Consider the following 25,654-nt stretch of genomic DNA (forward strand, 5'->3'; position numbering starts at 1 on the left):
AGAAGTAGCCATCAGTGTAGGGCATCTAGCTCGGATGATAGAAAGATACTGTCCCTTGGTCTAAAAAGGGTGGAGAGATACCAGGAAGAGAAAGAAGAGTCCTCAAATACTGGAGGTTGAAAATTACTTGGAGAAGRTAACAGAACAGTCAAGTGTTCCAAGTCAAAGATGTACTGGACAGTGAGCCTGTAAATACTRTTTTTCTTTTTTTTTTTTWAGGTTAGAGCAAAGGGTTTCGGGTTTCAAATAGGCTAAATGAGATGGAAACAAATTATGAAAGAGAATGCCTTTTAATAACTTATTTCAGCTTGTTCTTACTTGCTTAAAAAGCAAAGAAAAACCACAAACTTTGGACTGCTTACTTAGCTATTCCAATTGCATGGCCTTGATATATGAAGGTACTGCAAATAATTCGAGGCTCTATTTTCTGGCAGAATATTCTGAATATTGCTGAAGAATGAGCACACATTTCAAGTAGCCTCTTGCAAATCTGCTTAGAGCAGATCTGGACACCCATTAGAGCAGGAGCTTCCATTCCCTGCAGCTGTTGTTAGGCACTTCTGGTTTAGCAGCCCGTAATTACACACAAAAATGTTCAGCACTCCTGGAACTTGCKACTGTTTCCACCTTCCTCCCCAGCGCCCAAACAAACAAGAACCCTGAAACAACCAGGGGAGGGTGGGAGGAGCTGAAGAAAAGAAGCCCAAGTGCAAGTATTCATAGAACAGACCTTCACAAAGGGTGATGCAGAGCCAGTAACGTGCCCGTGGCAGGGCCTGGGGTGCAGAGCAAGCAGCAAGGCTGTGTGCTGAGGTGAGCTTGCTGCTTAAGCACCTGCTCCAGCTCACTAATTAAAACTACCTACTCTAAAGCAGTAAATGATCTGCAGAATTACTCTTATTTACATACACCTTGTTCTATAATTCTGGAGGCCTTAAAAGTGTATCCTTCTGCAGGAAGCGCTCTTGAGTCCTCACRTTAGGATGCGTGCCAAGCGAGGGAGGCAGTTTGCTCTGATGTATTTTTCTCTATAGAGTAAGACTGCACTTCAACACTGTTTATAGTGACAAAAATCACTCCTCCTCATCCTGTGTGCTCATTACTATTTTTTTTTAATTTTATTTGTACTACAGCTTATCTAAGGAGCTAACAACTAAGGAGTTGGCCATACAGCTGCGCAGAAAGAGGGCAGAAGTAAGGCTGGCCTGCAGGATTCTTTCAAAACCGGGCTCCTCATGCTGTCAGAAGGGAAACACTTGCTTTATTTTTTTCTTCCTTCCCYGCCTGTGCACCCTCTCCCTTCCCCTCCCCTGCCAAGAAAGAAGCAGCTGTTTGGGATCCAGGTTTCTGGTGGGAATGGGCAGGTTGTGCAGTCCTGCTCGGAGGACTTCACGCTGGCAACCGAGCTTGTGAATSAGCCCTTTGACACGGGGCTGGAAACGGTGCCGCTGCCCCGTGCCAAGTTCTTGGACTACTTTGAGAGGGAGGGGGGTTACTGCTCTTGATTTTATGGCACGAAACATGTTTGATCCTTTATGCAAGATGCTTGTCTGGAATGCTTGGGCGCTCTCAACAACTASTAGCCATTTGGTTGTGGCGTGGTGCTGCCTCTTCGGAAGGGMCCCCTTCATGAAAGCCTTTACTGCAGGAGCTTTGTTAGTTTGTTGTTTGTTCTTCCTTGCCTAGGGCTGAAGCTCTGGTTACACCATCACTTTTGCAGGATCTCAGGAACAAAATTTGTAGCAAGTCTTTGAACTGTCAGCTGCCTGTTCCTGGTCTGGGGGAGCAGAATTTCTGGGTGCAGTTCATGATTCCTGTCTATATCTAAATAGCTCTGTGTTTTTAGGTGATGTTGCTGAACTTAAAGCTCCACTTGAACACCGTACAGCTGAATTAATATAATTCTATAATGAATTTATTCTGAATCTGAAATTAAAGATGTTCACTCTTTTTGAACATTGTCTCTTTCTTCCTTTCCCCTACATTTGTTCTTTAGAGTGAGTATTCGTCCCCATATGCAAACAGATTTTGTAGACTGTTTCAGGAACAGAGAATGCAGGGTTTAAAAATGCAACTCTGCTTGTTTGTAGGAATTTGTATCCTGTTTTGAACTGCTTTAACTTTGCTGTTCAGCATCCTTGAGTGAGTGCTGGCAGCCTGAGGTACAGTAGCACCAACGCAGTCACCTTAACCTTACGTGCTCTGCAGAGCTTAGATTGAGCGCCAGGCTTCCTCTTTTGGTTGAGGAGAATRGAATAAACGGTGTGCCCTGAGGTTGCRGGGCATGTGCAGTGACCACATTGTTCCAGGGAGCCTCCCGGTGTGTGTGGCAGCCAGGGCACYGTGTGCGTGTGTGCGCCTGGGCTCKCGGGCTCCTCCTTGCCCCCGGCTCCTTCGAACCACCTCTGTGCTCACGCTTCCTGGACACCCCCTCTCTGCTCTGGTGAAATGCAGTTTGTTTATTCTGTCCTGATCCTAATGCAGACCAGAGAGGCAACTGCTGCTCCCTGCACCATACAGGAGTAACGAGCCCAAGTGGCAGTAGCAGCAGCCTGAGCAGCTCCCTGGCTGTCCCTGAACGTTCCACCTGGCCATGGCTCTAGGCTCCTTCCAGGCTCCTGATGGGCCCCAGCCACAAGAGCAGCTCTGCCCTGCTCTCCTTCCCCATGCAAGTATGAGATTCAGCAACCTGAGCTGCAAAGCCATGAGGGCAGCCTTTGGAAAAATAAAGTGCATTCCCTTCTGAATTGCTGCATGTCTTCTCCTCTTAATGCACTGTTCTTTGAAAATGTGGGGGTGTAATCTTCATTAAGAGTCTAAATATTGCTTCTGTAATGTGTTTTTTATTCCTTTTTGCTAGCTGGCTTGCCCTTTGCAATTCTCAATTCAAGACGTATCCCCTTCCAGAGAGGAGTTTTCTGTAGTGATGACTCCATCCGCTATCCATACAAAGAGGACACCATTTCTTATAAGTTGTTAGCAGGAATAATTATTCCTTTCTGTGTAACTGTTGTAAGTTAAACTTTTCATTGCATTTCATTTCAATGGGGATGGGGAAGTGGGAGGAGGGGCCATCTGTTAAAGCAGGTTCTTCACCCTGTGTTCTGGAGCGCCTTGGCTTTGGGATAGTGCCCTAAGAGAAGGCACAAAAGCTGCAGAGATGTTGCCCTGGTCAGGATCACTAAAGCAGCTTAGCTTGCTATTGACTGTAGGGACTTGTTTTGCTCATCTGAACCAAGCTAATGAAATTCCATAGTCTGGTGCAAAACTGGAGGTGGAGGATGGATTTTCCTTCCCCTCTGTTCCCCTTGCTGGATTTATGAGAGAAAAAAGAAAGGGAGAAGCAGCAGTGCTGCTCCAGAGGTATGGTCAGGAGTCCCCAGCTGTGGGTCTTCTCTCTTGGGAAACTGCCCCTTAGTCTAACAGTGACCTGTCCCYTGGGGCCCCTGAATCCCTGCTGAGGTGCCAAAAAGCTTCAGCTGCACTCGTGTCTTTGGGTGACTTCTAAGCTCAATTGTGTCAAATGTACAACTTGAGCAGAGTTAAAACTGGTTTTATTATTATTGTTATGCCAAATGCGGGTTTAAAATATATAAATATTTAGCCAAATAAACTTTAGGAAATAAAAGCAGAAAAGGGAGTAGATACAAGTACTGTCCAACTGTTTCCCTTCGCTAATGGATTTAAGGTCAGGAGGGTGGTGATGGTCATCTGACTTTCTCTTGGATACAAGGCAGGAATTTTTATCTAGATTCCAGCATTAAGGTCAGCTTGTACATACTTGGTCTTGGATGGAATGATCCTCTCCTGCCCCCAGTAAAAATAGGGGACTGGAAGTCCAAACTGGGACTTGGCCTCATTACATATTCTTGGAAGAACTGACCTTCCCAAACTGTCAAAACCCCTTGGAAGACCTGAATGAGACTTGTATGTCCAGCACCTGCCCTACGCTGTCGTGGTGCCTAGCCAGGAGTTCCATGCACTGGTGTGGCCCGTRGCTCCCTGCCTGGGGCTGGCCGGAGCCACGCAGAGGTGCTTGAGGTGCCCAGGGGCGAGACTCCTGCTCAGCTCCATGCACGTGCATTTGGGCTTTTCACGTGAGCTCCTCATGAAAATACTCTGGGAGCTGAAAAAGCTTACTTTTTTTTTTCTTTTTGCTTCAGGTAGGACTCCTTATTTTTAGACTGGACTATCTTCAGTAGTCAGTATTACATAAGAGCAATCACCCTAGTTGTAGTTGAGGTCTGTCTAGCTGGATGTCCCATTTCCAAYGGTTGTGAAACGGCTGCCTGAAGAGCCCAGGGAACAGATCAAACAAATAGTGGTATTTGCCCCAAGTGCTTCCCTAGCAGCCACTGCAGTTCAGGAACTTGCCGAGTCAGGGAAGGCTTCAGTGAATACAGTAACTTTTAATACATTTCTGTCCTTTTGAATTTGTCCAAACTGCGTATGAACTGATACAAACCATCAGCTGACAAGGCTTAATTCTGTAATGGCAGCGAACTGCTTTTAGCAATCGGACCTTTCTGGCAAGATTACTTCTAAGTCAGGTGAGAGAAGGAGAGGGTGCTGCTTCGCCAGTGCTCAACAGCTAAAGGGTAGCAGCTCTAGTGAGTGGGTGCAGTGAGATGCTGCATGGACATCGCTCCCCTTCCCCCTCGGCCTCAGCTGAGGTGAGAGCTGTTATCCTGGCTGTTGTAGCTCATGACACTAGCAGTGTGGATGAAGTTCACACTGGCTGCCTTTTTCCTCTCAATGATCATCATCAGTAATATGAAGAGCAACTTAAATTAAAAGGAATAAACTAAAGGAATTTGAATTCATTATGTATCAGATTAGGAAGCACTTCACCCATGGTCAGCGAGTGAGTTAAGACAGGCTCCCTGGCACAGATCTGGATTATTGTCTGCCTGAGAATGATCCTTAGTCTACTTGTCCTCACTGCTATGTCTTCTGCTCCCTAATTCTGGCAAGTGGGAATGGCATATAACCATCTTCACGTTTTCGCAGCAGTGTTTACCACGCAATGTGCTGCCAAAACTGTGATTGATTTTCTTCAGCCGTGCTCCTTTAGAAGTTTCTTTCTGGGATGGATAGATTCCATGTGAGRGCTTAATCACCTGTACTCAACCTCAGTCCCTGTTCTTGGTATAGCACAAARTAAGTCTCGTCACATCCCTGATGAAATTATTCTTTTGCCTTACAACTGCACAGCTGCTGGGAGCTGCTTTGCCCAGGGTGTCAGTATGTCTAGAGTATTTTCATTCCCACGAGCTGTACTTTTTTAGGATCATGGAAACTTCATTCTCTCCCTACTGCCTCATCCATTAGGAAAAAAAAATCTAATTGAGCCTTCACTTGCTAAGTATGGGACTTTATTTAAGGTCACTTTTGCATATATGCATATAGTCATGCATCCGTCTCATAACCTGTACAAGCTGAGCTTTTCCCCCAAGGAAGGTAGCCTGTTTGGGAGCATATACATGTTTGTATGTTAACCATGAAGCTGAATTTTGTACTCAGTAAAGGCGGAAATGTCTAGAAATGTCATGAAAACAAATTAAGAACTTTCTATGAACACTTGAGAGATTTCAATACCCCTTACACGTGCAAGGCGAATAAATCGTGAAAACCCTCAATAGTGTCTTTCCTTCCGTGCTCTTACAATTCTTTCCTCCCCTAAATATTTAATTTTTCTGAGCAATAGGAGGTTTCTTTAAATAACTATCCCTTTATATCTGGAAATTAAGTCTCGACCCTTCAGAAGAATCTCTAGCTTTACAAAAATCAACAGCTGAATACAGAAAATAAAACTTCATCAGCAGAAACATAGCTAGTGCAAAATGTAGAATAAAATGTGATTAGAGAAAATGACTTCTAATGAGGTTTATGTCAAGTAATACAGGTAAAWGCTTTATTCTGAGTGGGCTTTGTTTTACTACATATTCTGAAAATCATCATGCCCTGGTTCAACAGGAAACAAGATAAGGAAAGAGAGCTTCTCTTTTACATAAGAGGTTTTAACTATTTGAAAATGGTTATTGCTCTCACTCCTGCCATCCTGTAGTTCTTCCTAGAGCTTAATGCTTACAAAACTGAGTTGTGACACTATGTATCTTAAGCATTATCTACAACAGAGTAACGTTTTTAAAAAAGCAGATGAGTTTCATTAATTACTGTCTCCTCTCTCTTTCAGATAATCGTAGGAGAGACCCTCTCTGTTTCTTATAACCATTTGCACTCCAATTCATTTGTCAGAAATAGCTACATAGCCACTATTTACAAAGCCATCGGGACGTTCCTGTTCGGAGCGGCCGCGAGCCAGTCGCTGACGGACATTGCCAAGTACTCCATCGGCCGCCTGCGCCCGCACTTCCTGGCCGTGTGCCAGCCCGACTGGGCGCGCATCAACTGCACGCTCGGCTACGTCGAGACCTTCCTCTGCCTAGGGGACAAGGCCAAGATCAATGAGGGAAGGTGAGGCTGGGCCCTCGCTGCTGCGGGTTTGGGAGGGCCGGGCTGCTGTGGGGTGCTCGAATGAGCCGCTGGAATGACCTGGGATGGGGAGTGCAGAAGCTACGGCAGGTTTCCTGACCTCCCTTACCATTTACTTGTAATGGATTTTGTGTCTTGAGCCTGTTCTTTTTGGGCTCTGGGCTGCTTTTCCTTACCCTTTGGAAATGGATTTTGGTTATGTACAGAGGAATGCATGAAGTATCCTGTGCACAASTCTGCTTTCTAACAAAATGTGAGTAACAGGCTGAGTTTTGACTAAATTCTGTTTATTTGATTCTAAAATCTCTGCACATCCTAATGAAGAGAAGACTTTGCAATTTGCTTTCAAATTAGGATATGGGCTCGGAAGCCAAGTCATTCAGAAACAGAATCTTAATAAAAATTACAGTTATCTCTATATATCTATATATAAGCATGTCATATATCCTTATAAAAGAATTACTGTATTCAATTTGCTCATTATTAGGTTTTTCCKTACCTTAAATGTTTAATAGATAGCTCGATTGCAGCAAGATAGTGGAAAACCAAAATGATTCACCTAACATACTTGAGTCACGTCCTTGTACGGTGTAAACAGCAGTGTTCGAGTGCTAATGAACCTGTTGAACATGATTAGAGTAATTTGTGGTGTTAAAATGGCTCAAACTCCTCAGAAGCTTTTTAGAGAAGCTTCAGTTCCTCTCAGGAAGACCTGTATCATTGCACATAGAGAATGCCTCAGTGACAGTGTCTTTCAGTGTTCGTCAGCAACTGTAGAAAAATGCTGCATATTGATTTTTTTTTTTTTTTTTTTGCTTAGTGTAGAGGAGTGCTTCATGATCAGCTCTTTGGCTCTTTGTCTTACAAATGCCGCTATTCCTGTTCAGGAGTGATTCTCTTGACTTTTTCTAACCTCTTCCAGACACAGATTGATTCTTTGATGGATTTTTCTGGTCCTTGAGTAGCCCTGTAGAGTCAGAGAGTCAGAATATGCTCCAGGTACAATATATCTCCTCTCTTCCAGGAAAGCATGTGATACACTTCTAAATAAAACTTCTATTGTTCTCTTTCTGTGACTGTCAAATTTGCTTTGGAAAAAGGCAGAGTAAACCAAGGAGTTTCCATGAAAACATACAAAATATACAATACAAAGTATTTCTGAACACTGAAACTACTGATTTTTTAATTATTTTTAAATTTTAAAGGATCTGAATTGGAATAATTTAGGATGCTGAGTTTTTTTTAAAAAAAAAAAAAAGAAAAAAAGAAAACTTTAAAAATCCTCAGCCTTTTGCTGTTAGAATTTAATTTGCTAGACAGGTCAGATCTGGCCAGGAAATGAAGCAAGATTTTTGGCAGTATATTTTTGAGTAATGGATGTCTTGGTGTCTTGTCCATCTTGCAGATTTTAATGTGATGAATTAACAGAAGTAACTGCCAAAAGTGAATTCTTTTGTGATTAAATCTACACGAGAAGATAAATGACAGTTTACAAGACACAAAGGGAGGAATAAAGACTTTCATGTTGCACTTTGTATTGTGGGAGAGGGGGAGACAGGAATCCTGAAGCATCCAGACAAAGCCGGGCTACGTCCTTCCTATGGTCTCCTYGATTTAAGGTGGTGGTGTACATTGAAAATGTCTCAACGTTTTGCTTCAACAATAGCTGCTCCAGTTGTTTTATTTTCATCTTTGCACTGCTATGCAGAAGGACAGTTGTCCAAGCTTCAAATAGGACAAGTTAAAAATGCTACATTGAATCATAGGTGCTTTGTAAATCTCAAAACCAGATTGCTTTCAGCATGGAAGTGACTGCWGGATAGTTCTGAGCTGTCAGTTCAACTTCTGCTTGCTCTGAATGAACCTAAAGAACTTGTAAAATGAAAAATGGGAACGGGGAAGGGAATCTGAGCTGATTTGGATGCCTAAAACGGTGTTGATACAAAACCTTTCTGGTTTTGAGAGGGCTGGTCTGCCATAGTAGAAGTCTCATAGCTTTTAACGGGAAGCTAAACTCCAATTTCTTCTTTTTCTTTCCTTTTTTTCTGTGTTTGCGTGATCCTGGGTAAGTTTTGTAAAGCATCCCATCAGCCTGCRTCATGTCCTCAAAAGCCCTCTTTCATACTAGTGGCGTTGGCTGGCAGAGGGATGAAAGGCTGCATTAGCAGCTTGCAGTTTTAGGATCAGATTTAAAAGTACTCTGGAGTTACAGTTTTCCCTTCTCTGACTAAACAGTAACGTAGAAAGCTTTGTGGTTAGTGTTTTCAAGAAWGATGTTCTAATGTGGAATTTCCTCAGATTGCTTCATGTCTACRGGCAACTGCTTTTTCATCTCCTGGTTGGCTGAACAGTGAAGATGTAGAAAAGATTCATTTTCCATTTAAATATCTTAAATTTGGAGGGAAACTTTCCACAACTTAAAGCCTTCTCTTAACAGTATTCAGTACTTGTCTGGTATTAGGCCTGTATATTACCAGGTTTGCATTCCGTTTCCAGAAGTTGTAGTATTGTTTCATTTGGATTTGGGAGTTGCATAGATAAATATATAAGCAGCCATGAAAGGTAAGTTTGAGTGTATGTTTGCATGCTGAAAAACAAGCCAGGGTCATATACCCTCGCAAAAACCCCAGGGCAACTTACCCTTGAGTGTGGGACTTGTTTTAGTACAATTGTGTGACAGTTACATGGGGGAAGATGTCGCTGAGTGATCTTTAGCTTCTGTTCTTCCCTGTGTCTAGTGCTTTGAAATCTCACTAACTTGCATATAGGAAGCAAGGTCTGTCTGCGACCTCTTCATACACTGACCTCTTGACTTATATTCCCAGCTATTACTGTGTTCCCTCTGCTCTGTCTCCAAAGTTTATAGTTGGTTTGATAATTTAATTCTGATATTGAGGTAAGGCAATCTGTACTGTTTGGTTAAAAATTGCTATGAAGTGATCACAGTTAAATACAAATTCACCTTGGCCCCCAGTCCCAATTCTGAGGCTTTTGCATGTGTGGGAAACTGTAAATAAATAGCAACTAAAAGCAGTGAAGTTAGTAGAGAGTCAAAGATAGGGTAAGATACAGTCCTGTATATGTGGATGTCCTGATGCAGTGATCTCCTAAATCAATCTGACTTTCTCATGGAAGTTAGGCCCCACATTTGAGAAGGTGATTTCAATGCTCCTCAGTCATGTGCCTACATACCTTGCAGTTAATGAGCCACCAAAATAGAAGGGAGTTTAGAGCAGAGGGTGCAGCAGCAAACGGGGGAGGTCCTCATGCTCTGGAGCTGAAATGCAGAGACATTTCTGCAGCAGCTGGCTAAAATTGTCAGGGGAAAACCTGCTGCCATGTGTCCTCACTTGCATAAAGATAGCCTGGGAGAGGGAGGGCAAGGCAGTCATATTGTCCTAGGCAAACTGAGAGTTTCTGAATTAAGCTAGTTGTTTCTGTGTGTTAAAAGAATTGGAGTTTATTTTCTTTATACTTTTTTGGGTATTTTCAGAGATCTGTACTCAGTTACAATAGAAAAGCAATGTGATCTTTTATTCAGTGCTTCCTTGTAAATTCATAACAAAATTGTTTTCCGCTGTAAAAATATTACCAAAAAAAAAAAAAAAAAAAAAGGTTGTAGAAAAGCACTTGTTTTAGGAGTTTGGACAAGTAAGTTTGAAGTCCTGGTACTGCCAGTACAAGTTTTACTGTCTGTAAATAAAAAAGGGAGAAAAGCTCCTCTGCCTCTAGTACTAGTAATTAGAATCAATGAGTACCCTAATACTGCTGAACTGCCTGACAGGTCCTTGACTCACTATCTGTAAAGCCAGCGACTTGCCAAATTCCTTTAGCTTTTCCAATCAGTACAGCTGGGCTAAGTAAAATATGCAGGAATGTTAGGCTCTGTATGATAGGGGTGGAAGGAGTCTCTGCTGCTCTCTGGTTTCTGCAGCTCTAATAGTTCAGGTCTCTCTTTTTCCTTTGGCTGCCAGCTACTTCCTTGCCTTTGCCTGGCTTGGATGCTGCTCCTGCAGGATACCGGAGCCGGAGGGCTGAAGGGCAGGGACGCAGGTGTTGCAAATCTGGCTGCTTKTATGAAGCCTCTTGTGTCCCACCCATGGCAGGTTCTTCATACATCCTATTCAATCCTCTGAATGTGAGAAAGCCAAGGGAGACCACTGTTCACAAGCTGTGATTGAGTATCTTTACTGTTCCTCATGAGTGTGCTGTGTTCTACCTGCTAATTAAGTCTATTTTAAATCAGCAAACAATAAAACTTGAGTGTTCAGTGGAATAACAAAGTAGAACATTTCAGAGTTGCTTTTTTCCTCTAGGATGAGAACTGTGGAATGAGAAATTCCACACCTTAAAAGTTCAGCTTGTTAATGGAACAGTTAGTTAGTTCGTGTGTAACTGCATTGCTCTAGAAACATTTTTGAGGCTCCTCGTACCAAAAAGGGCATCTTTCAAAGCTGTTGGTTCACTTAGGTTATATTGGTTCACTTGGGTTAAGGAGCATTCCCATTAGGGCCCCGGGGAGGTGGCAGGGTGCCACCCAGCCACATTTAGGGATGGTGCTGGTGGAGTGACAGCCATGGGCTCTGTGGGCGGTTGCTGCACCTGGAATGCAGGAGACTTGTTGAAGCAGGGCAGCCTGGAAGGGAAGGTCAGGATCTTATCTGGGTGTGTGTGGGCTGGAGTGTTAGCCCCAGCTTGGCACAGGTGTGCTCTACTGCATGAGAAGCTCAGCCCAAACACAGTGAGGGGCTTAAATTGAGGTCCTGCCCATSCTTTGGAGGAGGAAGGCAACAGAGCCATGGCAGCAAGTTTGCTTCCTCTTGGGTCTGAAGTATCCTCTTTCTCAAACAGGTAAAAACAGTAAAAGAACAAAAACTTCCGGTACTGAAGTATAATGTTTAATCAAAGGAGATCTGAATGAGTGTTATTTTTTTTTATAACCTGTAAAACAATGTAGTAGCTGTTATATATAGCTTGCAGTATTTTTAGCCCTCATTTCAGGAYTGAGCTGCTGGTTTTGTGTATCGTGTTACAAACTTGGCAGTGCAAGCAGGGCGTTAAAGCCTTGTGGAAAGGTCAGGTATACTGAGTCTGATGCTATTTAAACTTTTTTAATCCAGGAAATGTTAAGAATAAACACTGTAGTATGAAGTACACAGTATTATTGCTCAGTTTCTTTTAAATAGTCACTTTAAATAACAATGTGCTTTTTAGGGACAAAAATATGCTAGGGAGGAAAAGGTTGCAAACTTGGTTAGTGCTGATGCAAAAGAAGCATCCCCGTGTCTCTTAAAGTTCAAAGCTCTGTACTTACTTCACTGCACCTCTCTTCTGTTTTAGCATCGCTTCCTGCAGTAGTCTGGGAGACAGACATAYGGGTTTGTAATGGCAAAATTTGGTAAGGAGGGTGCAGCACCAGTGTTGTTTATCCTGTAAAGTCTCATCCAATGTGTTCTGTTTCTAAATTTTAATTTATTTACATGTTTATTGTACCTGGATGACTGCTTTGCTATAGCAATCATGACTTAAACTTAGGTTTGCTCRTTGTTTACATGTTAAATCTGCTAGAAGCTGGATTCCGTGGCTGCCAGACGGATCCTTTTGTCGTCATGGAATTTTGCTATCTTTTTGGACTGTATTTGAAAAATCTGGATTGAATTTTCAGTATGAGTAGTCACTGGGTTCAGCTTTTATAAAATTAATCTGCAAGTATTTCTGAATGCAGTTGGGAAGGTTCTGCAAGGTTTCTTGGAAGTGMAGTATTGTTACCAGTGCCATAACAAAACCGCAGTGCGTTGTCCTGAGACAGATGGAGCTTCCTGAATCGCTCCAGGGAAGCGGTGGCACTCGCTGCAGTCTGGCCTGCGCAGAACAAGTCCCTCCCTTYTCCCTTACTCTCTGCCATTCACAAAGCAGATGTTCTGCGTCCTTGCAGCAATCTTCAGACAGACCCAGCTGCCTTTTATCATTAAAGGGAGATATAAACGCCTAATGGCCGTGTTGTCAGGCTGAGGCCTGGAGCAGTTTCAGTTTTGCAGGTGGGAAGGCACCGGCACCACAGCAGTCTGCCCCGGTTGGGAACAGYGGAACGCTCTGTTGGATGGCAAAGCTGCAGGTGGGATGTGGCCGTCCTGCCCCGCTCCGAGGAAGGGAGAGGACKGAGCTCCTACCACTTCTTGCTACGTTAGACCTCTCCACAGGCAGTTTTAGCTACGGGAGCAGTTTCCTAGCTAACCAAGAGGGTGTCCATGCRTGTGCACTGTGCACATCCATGAACACAGCTTTATGTCAGCCCAGCTTCTGAATGGAGAGCGTGGAGAATATACATTATAGACTAAAATGCAAGGAGGTGGTCTGCAAGTCAGTGCAGGCAGTGGTGGCATTCAAACATCTCCAGTACTGCACAGAATGGTTGCCCAACTTTTATTAAATTATATTATATATTGAAAGCAAATTTCTGTGACTCAAACTTTTTTGTTTACCTTTATATATGAAGTTTAAATCATGTTGGGTGTCGATTCTCTTGAGCACTTTTTGAGCTTCCTTTCAGTTTTATAAAATTTCAGCAAACTTTTTAACAATTTATTCTTGCATGCTCTTCCTTAAAAGGGCAGGAGCTCAGAGAGGGAAGGGAGCAGCAGCACTGATTTAGAAAACTGAGCTGGACAGCAGCATGCTCAGTTGGGCTACTCATGTCCACCCTTTTAGCTGTGCTAAATTTGTTTGCAGTGTACAGCACTCTGCTCTAGGCTGTTGTTTTAGTGGTAGCTACAGTGGTTTCTGTCTGCACACCTTCTGAAAGACTGTAATAGCCCTGGGTGTGCACTGAGGGGCACTTAGGCCACCTTCTCTCATTTCCTTGATTTACTGCAAGGCTTTTGGATTAACTAATTATGAGATTTTTAACTGCCCACGCAGGTTTATCCCAGTATTATAATTGCTCTTAAATATTTTTTGTTAGTAAAATTTAAAAACTGAAGCTGAGTGGGGTGATGGGGCAGAACTTTAGAGTTCCTTGAGTGCTGGGTTTGAAGGTACGTTTAAGACCCGGCAGGCAGCTAGGTCCTCAGCTCGCTGAGCCCATGCACACAACTGAATCCCAAGGTGGTAAAGGACTAAGCCAAGTTGTAGAAATCTGGCAGTTTAGGAGCACTCAGGTGCACAACCTGTACTTTGATACTCTAAAGCAGACCAGTGAAGTTAGCAGGGTTAAGCATGTGAGAGATGCTTAATTTGACATTGGTAGGTGAAGGTGGTCTCTGCTTTCATGCTCGCACTCTCATCAATTGTGATGAACATAACAAAGCTGTTAAGGTGCTTATTTATAGTAACAGCTGTTGTGCTAATGTACAGACTTGACTTAACAACTCTAAATGTCTGTTAGACAAATACCATTTTCCTACTTAAGTTGATCTATTGCTCCCTCCCTGACTGCACTCGAAACAAGTTGTGTATAGTTTGCCACTTTAAACTSAAAATGTAATGTTCAAAGAAGTCCGTAGGAAATTACAGCAGGCTGTTTTGACCTTGATAATTTATTTCAACACAATTGCTAAGGTGTTGCCATTTACTAATCGTTTGCCAGGAATTTTATTTCTACTTTGTTTAGAGCTGGCTGTTTGAGCACTTTCACGGATGGTGCACATGCATGTGAGTAGATAAAGATAAATAACTCGGAACAGTTTCCAGTAACTATCCAGCTGTGTCAGACAGCCCATGTGGGACTAACTTGCCTTTATTTTGAAAACTCTTGAAGCTCTTGTATTCTTTTTGACTAACAAACAGCTTTATAACTGTATAGTTTTTTGTTCTTTTTTTTTTTTTTTTTGAAAATCTGTAGTACATACTTGCATTTTAAGGGGTAGTGTTAGGTCCCCCTGCCTTGCAAAGCTACCCCTTGTAAATGACCTGATTTGACTTCTTAAGTGTAAGCCCAAAGACTGCAGGTTTCTGCTTCAAGTTAAACAATATATCTCAATTTAAGCCATCTCCTCCCCTCTTGCCTTACTTTTTAGGTCTTGCAAGACCAAAYATTTTTCTGTATCGAAATAACTTAAAAGAAAGGCTGCATGAAGTATTCTTATATTAAAACTTTGTCCTAAAGCCTCACTGGAGATCAAGCTGCATGTATCAAAGCCTAACTGAGAGGTTTACTTTAACCTAGCAGCCTCTGGTAGCCTCCCACATCAGAGTTGTCTCTAGGGCTTCCACGGGCTGGTTAACTGCCAAGGGAAAACCTATAGGTTGTTTACAGCATTCTGAGTGTTTGTGTTATGGAGTTTCTGACCTACAAGGTGTTCTGCAGTGCTGAAAGTTTTCAAAAAACTTAGTTTTCATCAAGCTAATTTTGGTTGTACTTGCCGTTTGAAACATGTATGCCAAAAAGTTACGTAAGCAGTTAGCTACTAAAGCAGTTGGAGGAGTAAGTAGAAGGACAGAGGTGTTTTTAAGGAAGAAATTAAATTATTCAGTTAAATACTTCCTGCTCTTGTTCCATTACAGCTATTCAAGGCATAGCTTGGCTGATTTGGCCTCCTGTCCTAACCAAATTGTCAGCTACCTTGGGGACCCAGTGCTTCCAGTCGGGAACCCATGCTTGATACTTGCTGGGAGTTTATGTGGAGGGAACCAAGGTCAGGAAGAGCAGTGAATAAGCTTATCTTTAAATGCTTAAATGGCAGGAACTTCTAGGCTACAGATGATGGCCTGAAGCCGCGTTCATCCAGAAACATGCAGAGCTGCCATTCTAGTGTAGTTCTACTAGAAGTTAAGTGTCAGTAAGGAGAGCTCGTTCAGGAAGATGAATGCGCTCTAACCAAGTGAGATGTGGTTTTGCAATCTGGATGAAGCTTCTGACCATAGCTCTGCTTTGGCATGGTGTGACTTGGCCCATCGTGTGGTAACAGGTAGCATTTGCTCTCCTTTTTTCATTACTGAAAGTCTTGCTTTTGTGAAAGCTGGTCACCCTGAGCAGTTTTATTTTCAATCATCCTTGATGCTCCAGTGCATCRCTGCATACGTCCAGTAACCTGGGTTACAAGTTTAACAGGTCTTGTGTAAGCTTCAGTACCGCATGCCCAGAGGAACTGGCACACAGTTTATTACCACACTCGCAATCAGTAGCGCTCAACTTGTCACCCGTGTTGAGTACTCCATGCAGATGGTTAGGAAGGAGGCTGCGGTGGCTGCTGGTGGGGTCGCTGCGTCCCCGCGAGGCGCCAGCCCTGCTGAGCGCGAGCAGCTCCCTGCGCAGCGCGGCGCTCGGGAGGCCGCGGCGCTCGGGAGGCCGCAGCCCGCGCGCACCCGCGCGTGCGGCGGCCTGCGACAGTGCCCGCAGCGCCTCGGGTGCCGCCTCCGCCGTCCCCCTGCCCCGCTGCCCCGTGCGTGGGGAAACGGAGCGAGAAGCCGGCCTGAGATTTGATCGGGATTACCCTCCTCCTCCTTCTGTTTATGTAAAGTGGGAATAACTCTCCTGTGAGTCAGAGCATTGCGTGGGTAACCTGTGCAGACATGGCTAATTGAACAGAAGCTTCTCATCTGAAGCATGTGAAAGCAGGACCTTAGGTTTTAGAAATGGTGGCTTGAGATTTTTCTCCTCCCCTTTCCTGCTATTCAAATACTTTTTTTTTTTTTTTTGAATACTTTTGAGTTTTCCTGAGAGAAAGTTGCTTTAAAGAAAGCAAATAAGAGCGTGGGGTTTCTTTCCTAATTGGAGGAGTTAACTAGAAATGTGTGAGTTCAACTGAATAAGTCAAGACTGTCAAAATGATGATACCTTATGGTGGAAATTTTGCAATTTAAATGTGGAATGCTCTTGCAACATGAGTTTCGTGAACTTTGTGCTATCGAGAGTTCAGCACATACTACATATTTATGTACMTGATAAGAATTTTATGACTAAATAGCTTGTTGTTCCCTGATGAATTCTGGAAAAACAGAATATTCTCAGGTCCAAGATCCAGTCTAGCTGTTGTCTATTGAAGAGAAATGGGGTAGTAGGGGAGGGAGATTTTTCCTTATGGATTATTTTACAGTAAAGTTTATTCCTGCAGCACAACTGTTGACAGATGCAGAATAGCCAGTTAATAGTGATTGCCAGTTAGATTGTTCCATGAGTACGTAATGCTTTTGTGAAAACAAAACTCATTTTACATGATGTCTGCATGCTCATATGCTGCGATGCTCATCTCTTCAGTGCCCAAAGAAACCAGTGGAAGTTCATTACAGATATTTAAAAATCTTTGCTATTTTGCAATGAGGACAAGCCCTGTAGTGCACATAGCTGCATTAACCACTTTGTTTCATTGTGGGCTTAAGAAAAGGCTGGGTTCTGCCCTTCGTTTTGGAACCATCTTGAGACTTGTTCTAGAAGGGTGAAGGGGAAAGGTATTTCTTAACAGGGGCTGCTAGATATGGTTTATGTCAGTGGGTTAAACAGTGAAGATAGAAACCTGCTTAGACAAGTAACTGCACACTTTCCTTCACAGGCCACCTGCACAGAAGGCTCAGGTGGCTCTCATGAAACATCAAGTGTCAAAAACAGCTACGCTGCCTTCGGATCTACCCTGTGTGTTGAGTGAGCTGCTGTGTGTTGAGTGAGCTGTGTAGCTCCACACGCACCCCAGATAGGAGCAGGGCATCGTACAAAGCACGTCAGCAAATACGTTGTCAGTGCAATTCAGGAACCCCGAGCTGGGCGGCTTTGAAGTCTCTGTTTTCTCTCCTCTGCAAGTGAAAGACCTTGATCATAAGTATCAACCTAACTACTGAGGGGGAGGGAAAGTACAAAACTATTTTGTGAAAATGGATTTCTGAGTCCTAACTTGTTGCTAATATTACTAAACAAGTGACTTAGGCCTTTATTCAGATATCTCTCGGAAATAACTGTCGAGGTGTCTCAGTTCAGAGTACCACGTAAGCCTTTAACCCACACTCCTGTTCTTGGAATTTGTAGTTAGACAAAGTTGTGCAAGTCCCCAGCAATTTAGGAATTTAGAATGGAGCTTAAATGCTGTGGTTTTTTTTTTTTTTTAATTCTGAATGCGCAGGTTGTGCTTTTTAAGGAATACGTGTTGCATCAGTTTGTGCGTACGATTTGCTGCTTGTTAAATCAAGTTTTCACTGAGGGAAATCCCTCCACTCTGTAGAGTTTGCTTGCTTGAAACCACCAGGCTTTGCTGCGGGATGTTCTTGTGCCCAGGTGAATGGYGTGTGTAGCACGAGTGTCGGCGGGGCCTTGAGCCTGACTTGACCCTGAAGGATCTGAGGGGAGAACAGACCAGCTGGCTAATCCAGCCCATTCTTTGCTTGCTTGTTGGCTGAAGTGGAAGTGTTTATAACACGACTGGGCCTTTCTCCTGGAGGGGTCATTCCATAAGTCCTTTATTGGGAAGGTTCCCTTACCATTTAGCTTCTACCAGATTTATCATGGCACCACAAAATAAGCTCCTATTCATCTATTCCTTTCTGGTATAAAAGACTAATAGTCTTTCGATTTCCTGTCATGTTGTATACTTTTTAGCTTGTTCCTAGTCCCTTGTTTCACTATGGCTATTGATTTTTCTGTCAGACTCTTGCAGAGGAGTGCACTTTCTGCACATTAAGTTGTTCCTGCAATCAAGTTGCATGGAGACACAGTATCAGTTGGTTTCCTGAACTCCAAATGCAGGCTGTATTTTGAATTTCTGGTACACTTGCTTAATAACTCACTCTGTAAAACATTGACAAACAAAGTTTACAAAACCATGCTGTTTCTTGCAGGGCGATACAATCTAGTTTCTGTACTGCAAGGTTAATTCTCCAGCTTATGTGGTTCAAGACATGGTGCTTCTGCCACTCGGGTTCTGCCCTGTGCACTGAATTGCTTCAGGTGAATGAAATAGATTAGAAGGAAATGAAGTAAGAAGCAATTCCTTAGAGTTGCCTGTCTGTAATTAGAAAACCTGGGTAAAGTTCTGAATGGTTCAGCATCCATCTCAGTTACTTCTTTGGAAGGATGGTTCATCCTTCAGCTGCTTTTTGAAGTTCTCTTTAAAAATGCAAACTTGCAACAGACTGCAGTGACTAACTGTAATTGTGGATTTTGTTTTTGGTTTTGTCCAACTATATACACCAGAAAGTGATGGTATGATTAGGCTTGGTGTTAGTTTTTAAGGCTTTCTTGTAATTCAATAGTAAGATGCAGGACAATAATTAAAGGTTATTCTGCTTTTTCCTATTTTAGCGAAGCCTTAAAACTCTCATCAGAAGTGATACTTTGAGGTAGGTATGGACCTTGGCAAAACTCTTCTTTGATGTTGGACTTAATATTACAAAAACAATTAAAATGAGAGACTTTGCACTTTCCAATCTTAGGGGATTAGTTTTGCTGGGAGCTGCTCTAATGTTTATTTGAAAAACATATGGTCATGCAACCTAATGTGCCAATTCCTACTGAGATTATTCTTTCCTTCATTAACCAAGCATAGGGGTCGGGTTGTTCTCCTGTTTCATGCATTTTACTGTAGCACTGCCGTGTTTCGGGGGCTCACGCAGCCAGCACGGCCTGTGGTGACGAGGGAGCTGCACCGKGCGCCCGCTCGGCTCCCCGGGTGCACGGGACGTTCTGCTGGCCTGGGAAGAGGCTCGTCGGCCWGCTGAGCAAGAACCAGGAACATTGCCATTGTTTCAGGACAGATGATGCTTGAAGTCTGCATTTTTTTTCTCCCCTTTTTAAGCATGTTTTTTATTTAGAAGTTGAGAGACGGTGATATTGCCAAAGATATTTCACTGGGATTGCACAACAAGTGAGTTGGATCAATACGTTGTCCCAGTTGTATTTCTGGCAATGTTTTGTGCCAAGCACAAAATATTCAGTCGTGCAGAGCATATTTATCTACGCCTGATCAGAAGAGTGCATTTCTAATTTCATCTTCAACTTGGAACATGACATTCTACACATTTTATTGATTTTTAGGCATGTATTAGCTCCAAAATGGCAGTAATCAACAAAAACCTATAAAGTGGTATAGGAATTCCAAAGGAAATTTAGATCTTTATTCCCATTCTCATTCATTAACCGTTCAGATTTCTTCATTTGACAATGTTGCCTTTAGGAATTGCCAGGAACTTTGCTTTACAGGTAATGGTAGTAGAACCAAATTCAGGGGATAAAATGTTGGAATTGGATGAGAACAAGGAATTAATTATTCTATAGCTTGTCTCATAGAACAGCTTGCTTAGCTTTGTGGCTTGTGTGAAAGGGACCGAGCTCTTTGCAATTCTTATTTTATTCACTTTTGTAATGGGCTTTTATCCAGAGCTTATGGCTACAGAAGAGATTTCAGCAGTGCTAAAGTGGAGAGGGATTATCTAGTTAGTAACGAGCAAAGCTCATCTTAAACTTAATGCTTTTGTGTTTTAAACATCTGAAGATAACAAATGACTGATGAAGTTTTTCTATTTAAGAACTGAAATGAAAAATGTCTGTAACCACATATGCAAAAATCCTTTGGGGCTTCTTGTTCAGCATCTTTCGAACTGAGAGCTATTGACAAGGCCTTGACTATGAGGTCAAGCAAGAGCTCTGCAACCTGTGGGGAAATGTGAAATGTGGGTGTTTTCCTGCAGCAGGCACTGGAAAGATCCTTAATGTGCTGAGTTAGTTTCACTTGTGCACAAGGTTGTTTATTGTCCTGTTTATGATATTTGAGTAGTCGATCATGATTTGCTGCATGTTGGAGAGCTGCCTTCATTGCTCATGGTCCAAGGAGTAGAAATGTTTCCATTGACTTTTGATTTGGGCGCTCTACCTGGCCAAGGTGCTAAAGGAAGGGGCTGCTTCTGCCTGTGGTGGAGGCCGCCCGGGGAGCTGCAGGACCCGTTGCTCCGCTGTCGCTGCCTGCGTGTGGCCTCCCTGCCAGAGAGGACTGCTCTGCTCTGCCGTGAATCGCACGGCATCCTGATCCAGACACATAACTTGGTTTACGTCTTATTCATAACCTGTGAGGTTGCCAGCTCCGTTACACATGGGTATTAAGTAACATGTATAGTTTAAGCTTAGTTTCTTTCATCGCTCTCTTCAGGTTCTCTCAGAAATGTCTTTTATTTTGGCTAAAGCCTTATCTTTTTGATAAAGAAGTGAACAATGAAATGAATCATTCCTATTGATGCATAGGCCTTTCCTCCAATTTTAGAAGCTCCATCTCGACTCCATCTCATTCCTTGCTTTCTCTTGGAAATCCCATGTATGGGAGGAACTCATGGGGTGCTCTCAGGTGTCCTGAAGATTCTCAGCATCRATTGGCTCTTTGCTGCAGTCTGGACCTCCTAAAAGCCTTCAGAAGTTGAAGGCCGTGTTGTCCTCTTAGAGACATACTCGGGTATTTCGTTTATTTCTAGATGTTAGATGATGTGTCAGCTCCTGTGTTTGACTAGCTAGAGCACTGGCTTTAAAGGCATAAAGCTCTTCCTGACTCTTCCCCTCTTCCCTTCAGTGACTCACTTTTGTCAGCCGTGAGAATCAGTATATTTAATAAACACATCTATAAACATCTAAATAGGAGCAGGAGTAGTTAATTACTGCCTCTTGATGGAGACCATGTAGAAACACTAATTGTTTGGGTGCTATTAATGTTTACTATCAGATAAAAGCTGGRTTTGTTGGTGTTGCTTCTTTTATAGCCATCAAGGAGGCAGAACAAAGAGCCTGCTTTAAAGGACTGCTGCTTATTTTCRGGAAGGGTTTGCTTGATGGTCAAGCTTTACACAGAGCATTTGTAGTTGCTATTGATGTTGGGATCAGCTTAAGAACTGGGTAACTGCTGAATCAAGAGGTCTGTGCTGTTTGTGAGCACCTGTTGTTGGATGCAAGTGATGACTCCTGGCTAGAAAAGAGAARGTGGGGAAGTGTTTGCATTTCACCACAAGAGAACCTGCTCTGTGCAGGCCRCGGAGTGCTGCGAGTGAAACGGCCTGACCTCTCTGCTCTGTTCTCTTCCAGGCTGTCRTTCTACTCTGGCCACTCTTCGTTCTCCATGTACTGCATGCTGTTCCTCGCAGTAAGTATGAGCTTCCCATCTGCTTGGCAACAAATGTCAAGAGTTACCTAATGCAAAAGTGAAATGTTTGCTACAGAAGCAGTTCCTGGGGCTATTTAGTGCAAAGGACACTACTCCGTAGGATGCTTCTCTGAGATAAATGGAGACTGTGCCTTAGTCACCATCTCTAAGGGAAGGACACTGATACTGGGGTTAGAAATGGCAGAATTTGTTCTAAAAATATTTAACAAGGTAGTTGGCCTCTGTATCTGTCTTCAGTTGAACTCGGTGACAGCGGATTTGCAAAATACGCTGCTACTGAAGTTTGKCTATATTGAAAGCATTGTAAGCTATATAAAAACGTGTAATAAGATATGTCTGACTTAATGAAATCTGCAAAGCTTATAAAGAAACCAAATTTAAACCCTATCCCAACRTGGGTGGTCCTGTAAGAACAACATGACAGATGAGAATTAATTTAATTGACTCCTCATCCTGGAGACGGGAGAAGGRGGATTGGTCTGCAGAAGCAACTACAGTAAGAAGACATTTCACCAATAATTACTGGATATGAGGATTTGACTAAATTGTATCAGACTCTAAGTTAAGCAGCYTGAATTGCTGTAAGACATCTAGGGCCAATTATCCTCATTCCTAAAATAAGCTTTTTAGCACTAGAGGATTCAGTTGGTTACCCTCTCCCTGCTGTGTAATATGGAAAGTATTAATCTTGTTAGGCAGTTGTGAAATGTGAAAGTTCTTGTTCTGAGTGTTAGAGTCTTCAGAGAGCTTGTACCCAATTCACATTTGTCTTGACTGCATTTTTCACACTGTTTCTCTTCTGGCAATAGCATAAGATCCACAGGAGAAGAGATTATTCCAAATTTTTTTGCCCTTTAAACAACTAAGCGTTTTCCAGGATACCAGAAAATTTTGTACTTGAAGTTTTTTTTTGGGGAGGAGGGGCAGGTCTTGTGCTTTTCTGTTGTTTGTTTTGTCCAGAAAAGTTGAGCTTTCTTGAAAAGTTCAGTATTCAGTGCACTGCACTGAATACTTTATAGCTCCATTGGTTTAATTCCCCTCTCCTTATTTACCTGCTGTCTTTTCTACTGTAAATTCCAATTCCATCCTTTTGCCAGCTGTGTCTCTTTTCTAAGGTTTGGGCTTGTGGATTTAAATCCCTATTTCCATAGTACTATGAAGCAGTGACTTTGTAGCAGCCTAGTGCTGATTTGCCCTGCTCAGCACAGCTGTATCTCTCTGAGCTGAGTTCCCTGTGCGTGGGCCTGGGCAATATGAGAATGTGGCACTGCTGCCTCTGAGCTCAGCTGGTGAGAAAAGAGCCCTTRCTTGGGTGCATGGCTCTGTTTTCCACTGCCTGGATTAGTCCCTTGGCAGGAGGTTGAATCCCAGTTCACCAGGGCAGGATTTGTGGGCCAAGAGGAGGAGTTGGCAAAGTTGCTGGATCTCCATGACACATGTGTGACAAGAGGCCCTGCCCCGTTACAGGGCATGGCTGTGGCCAGCAGGGCTCTCAGCCAGGCAGGGCTGGGAGAAGGGACATCTCCTCCCTTCGGGTCTTGCCTCGCTAACTAAAATCCTCCCCCCTGCTTGCCCTAATACTGAGTTTACCTTTAGTGTGGTGTGGACAGGCTAGCGGGGGTTGTGCTCGACACCTTCATCCTCAGACCGTGTGTGTTTAGTCTGTTAGGAGTTTGAAAAAAGGCAGTCTTTGGCAAGAGAATCAAGGGATTTATTTTATGTAATGATTGCATTTTTTCATTGGGCATCGGATAATCTTTGTGCTGCTGCCTATGGCACAGTTTGGATCCATGCAAGGAGCTTGTCCGGGGCGTTCCTGCGTGCTAGCTGGCCTTTTAGGAACCCGGAAGGACGTGTCTGTATGGATTGCGACTAACCTGCCCAACCAACAGTAGAGTACAAGTTTCATAGGTTTAAAAAGTGCATTAGGAGGATGCAAAGGATGCAAAAAGTATGCATCTTTGTCAAGGTAGAGCTCACCTTCTGATTATTGAAAATGTAGGTGAAGTTAGCCACTAGCCCTTTATATAATCAATGTGACTTCTTATGGTTTGTTAATGGCAATTGCGTCAGCAAAATGCAAAGTCCAGAATTTCATGCTTGAAAACTGCTTGTATAAAAGTGCAAAGTAAAAACTGGAGGTGAGATACATGCAGACGTACAAGAGCTTCACGCTTTGCAACCTCCTGTGCATGGGGAAAGGTGAGATGGGGTATTCAGATTCATCCTCTCCTTCCTTGCAATGTCCACGAGTCCAGGGCTAGTGTTGGTCCCCATTTGGCAGTGTGATCAAGCTTGCTATGGCTCTGATGCCAAAAAACTCTCCCTGTGTCTCTCCAGGACTTGAGCAATTGCAAGATAACATCACTTAACTTCAGCCACTGTAAACTGCAAGGATATAAAAATATTTGGCTCTTTTAGCACTTTTGTTAAATAGTAAGGGGTTTGTTGGAGATTATTTTCAGTCAGGCACGATGGAAAGCCGTTGCAGGCAGTGGAAACAGCAGCCTCAAAATGCCAGGCCCCTGAGAAGCGAACAGATGCAGCCTGTTTGGAGACCTGGGTCAGGTGTGCGCAGCCGGTGGCTGCTCCGCGGTGGCTGCTGCTGCTAGCGGGTGCAAGGCCCTCGTGTAACCCTCGAGCTTCTGCCAGTGATGTGCTCTGAAGCTGAGGCATCCTGTGAACACTAAAGCACGCTGAGCGATAGGGGTGGTATCTTAAAGAGAAGTAAGCTGTGCGTGCAGACGGGCTCTCCTGTCAGCAAGCGCCTCGTGGTGGGGCACAAGCTTCCCAGGGAGCTTCCGAGCTCCCTCGTGCTCCTCCTCAGCTTCTTGCCGCCTCCGGAGCTGTTGTCCTTTTATAAAAATAATAAGCAGCCTTGAGGAGACTGGACTCCTGCTTTCCATTCTGTCCTCTTCTCTAGTAAGTGTATTCAGACAGAAACTGCTGGAGCAGGTTACCAGCTTTGGTGCAGGATGTTTTTCCTGTTGTTTAGCAGAGCGTTACTGCATACCAGCCTTTGCACTGAACTTAGCCTATTTAAGGGAGGGGGAAGGACATACAAAAAAATATACCCACCCTCCCCGCTACAGTCGCTACAGGCAGGTGAGGAGAAGCACTTTGTAGCCCTGCCCTTGCCCACGTGGCAAGGCAGAGCGCGGGCCCTGGCTCCCAACCAAACCTGCTGCATGCGATAACCTGCTGTTGAAGGGCGCTCTGGAGCKGTGTGCACCCTTACCCAGCTGCAGGCCGAGTCACGAGCGGGACGGTGTGCAACACGTGGCGTCGCTCAGCACAGGCACAAGCAGAGCCTTGGTGCTGCCTTCCCGAGCGCGCGAGGAATCTGGCCCTGCCTCGGGGAGGATGAGCTCGCGCACGGAGCGCACGTTGAAATGTGACTTGCCGAACACTTATGCATCCCGAAAATGGGGCAACGCTTGAAGTRTTTTGGGGGGAGAATCATCTCTGCTGCAGAAAGTGCAAGAGCCGCGAGTTTGAAATGGCAGAACCTTGAAATGGGGGCCTGTAATGAAGCCGTACTGCAAAATAGTAGGTAAAGTACAGAAATACTTCTGCAGGGGCAGTTACTAAAGCAGAATTGCTGAATCACAAGCAGAGGTGAAAGTTCAGTTGCCACTCTTGTTTTGGGCTTGAGCAGTTGGATAATCTGCTGCGTACGTGATCTGATAGGAGTTAGTGATAGCAGGACTGCTGGAGGAGAGAGGGTTTAACTGAAGTCTCTCTGAGGTAGGAAGAAAAAGAAGGGTTCAAAGCCAAAAAAGACTTAAGGGCTCAGCTCCCGTAATTGATACCAGAAAGGAGGTGAGGGGAAAGGAAGACTGTGTTTTGAACATACCAGTCAAACAAGATAAAATCTCAGTAAAAAGTGAATGTTTCCTTGTGCTGCAAGTTTTCAGTTTCTTTCCAGCTCTTGAGCAACCTGAAAACTGCCTCCTGTTCTTTAGCAGTAGGGTATGACTGACCTGATGACCACACAAGGTGCAACAGGTAGCAGAAACAGGTGCCTATCACTTTATCAGTAAACTGAATTGGAGGTCAAGGATGTGCGATATGGAAGTTGTTGCTCTTACTCTTGCTTG

The 25,654-nt window shown here is 43.7% G+C and overlaps 1 protein-coding gene across 2 annotated transcripts in view; it reads left to right on the plus strand.

Annotated features, from left to right (window-relative positions):
- The window catches only part of PLPP1 (phospholipid phosphatase 1), a 54,252-nt gene that overhangs the window by 21,391 nt on the left and 7,207 nt on the right, over positions 1-25,654 (plus strand). The window contains exons 2-4 of one of the 2 annotated variants that reach the window (XM_026037421.1): positions 2,861-3,012; positions 6,197-6,477; positions 21,476-21,533. In XM_026037421.1, the coding sequence (XP_025893206.1) occupies positions 2,861-3,012; positions 6,197-6,477; positions 21,476-21,533 (491 nt within the window). The remainder of the gene's footprint in view (positions 1-2,860; positions 3,013-6,196; positions 6,478-21,475; positions 21,534-25,654) is intronic. The other variant, XM_026037415.1, reaches the window with a different exon arrangement.

Source organism: Nothoprocta perdicaria, unplaced genomic scaffold, assembly GCF_003342845.1.
Source record: "Nothoprocta perdicaria isolate Ctin4 unplaced genomic scaffold, notPer1 scaffold_1, whole genome shotgun sequence".
Taxonomy (NCBI): Eukaryota; Metazoa; Chordata; class Aves; order Tinamiformes; family Tinamidae; genus Nothoprocta; species Nothoprocta perdicaria.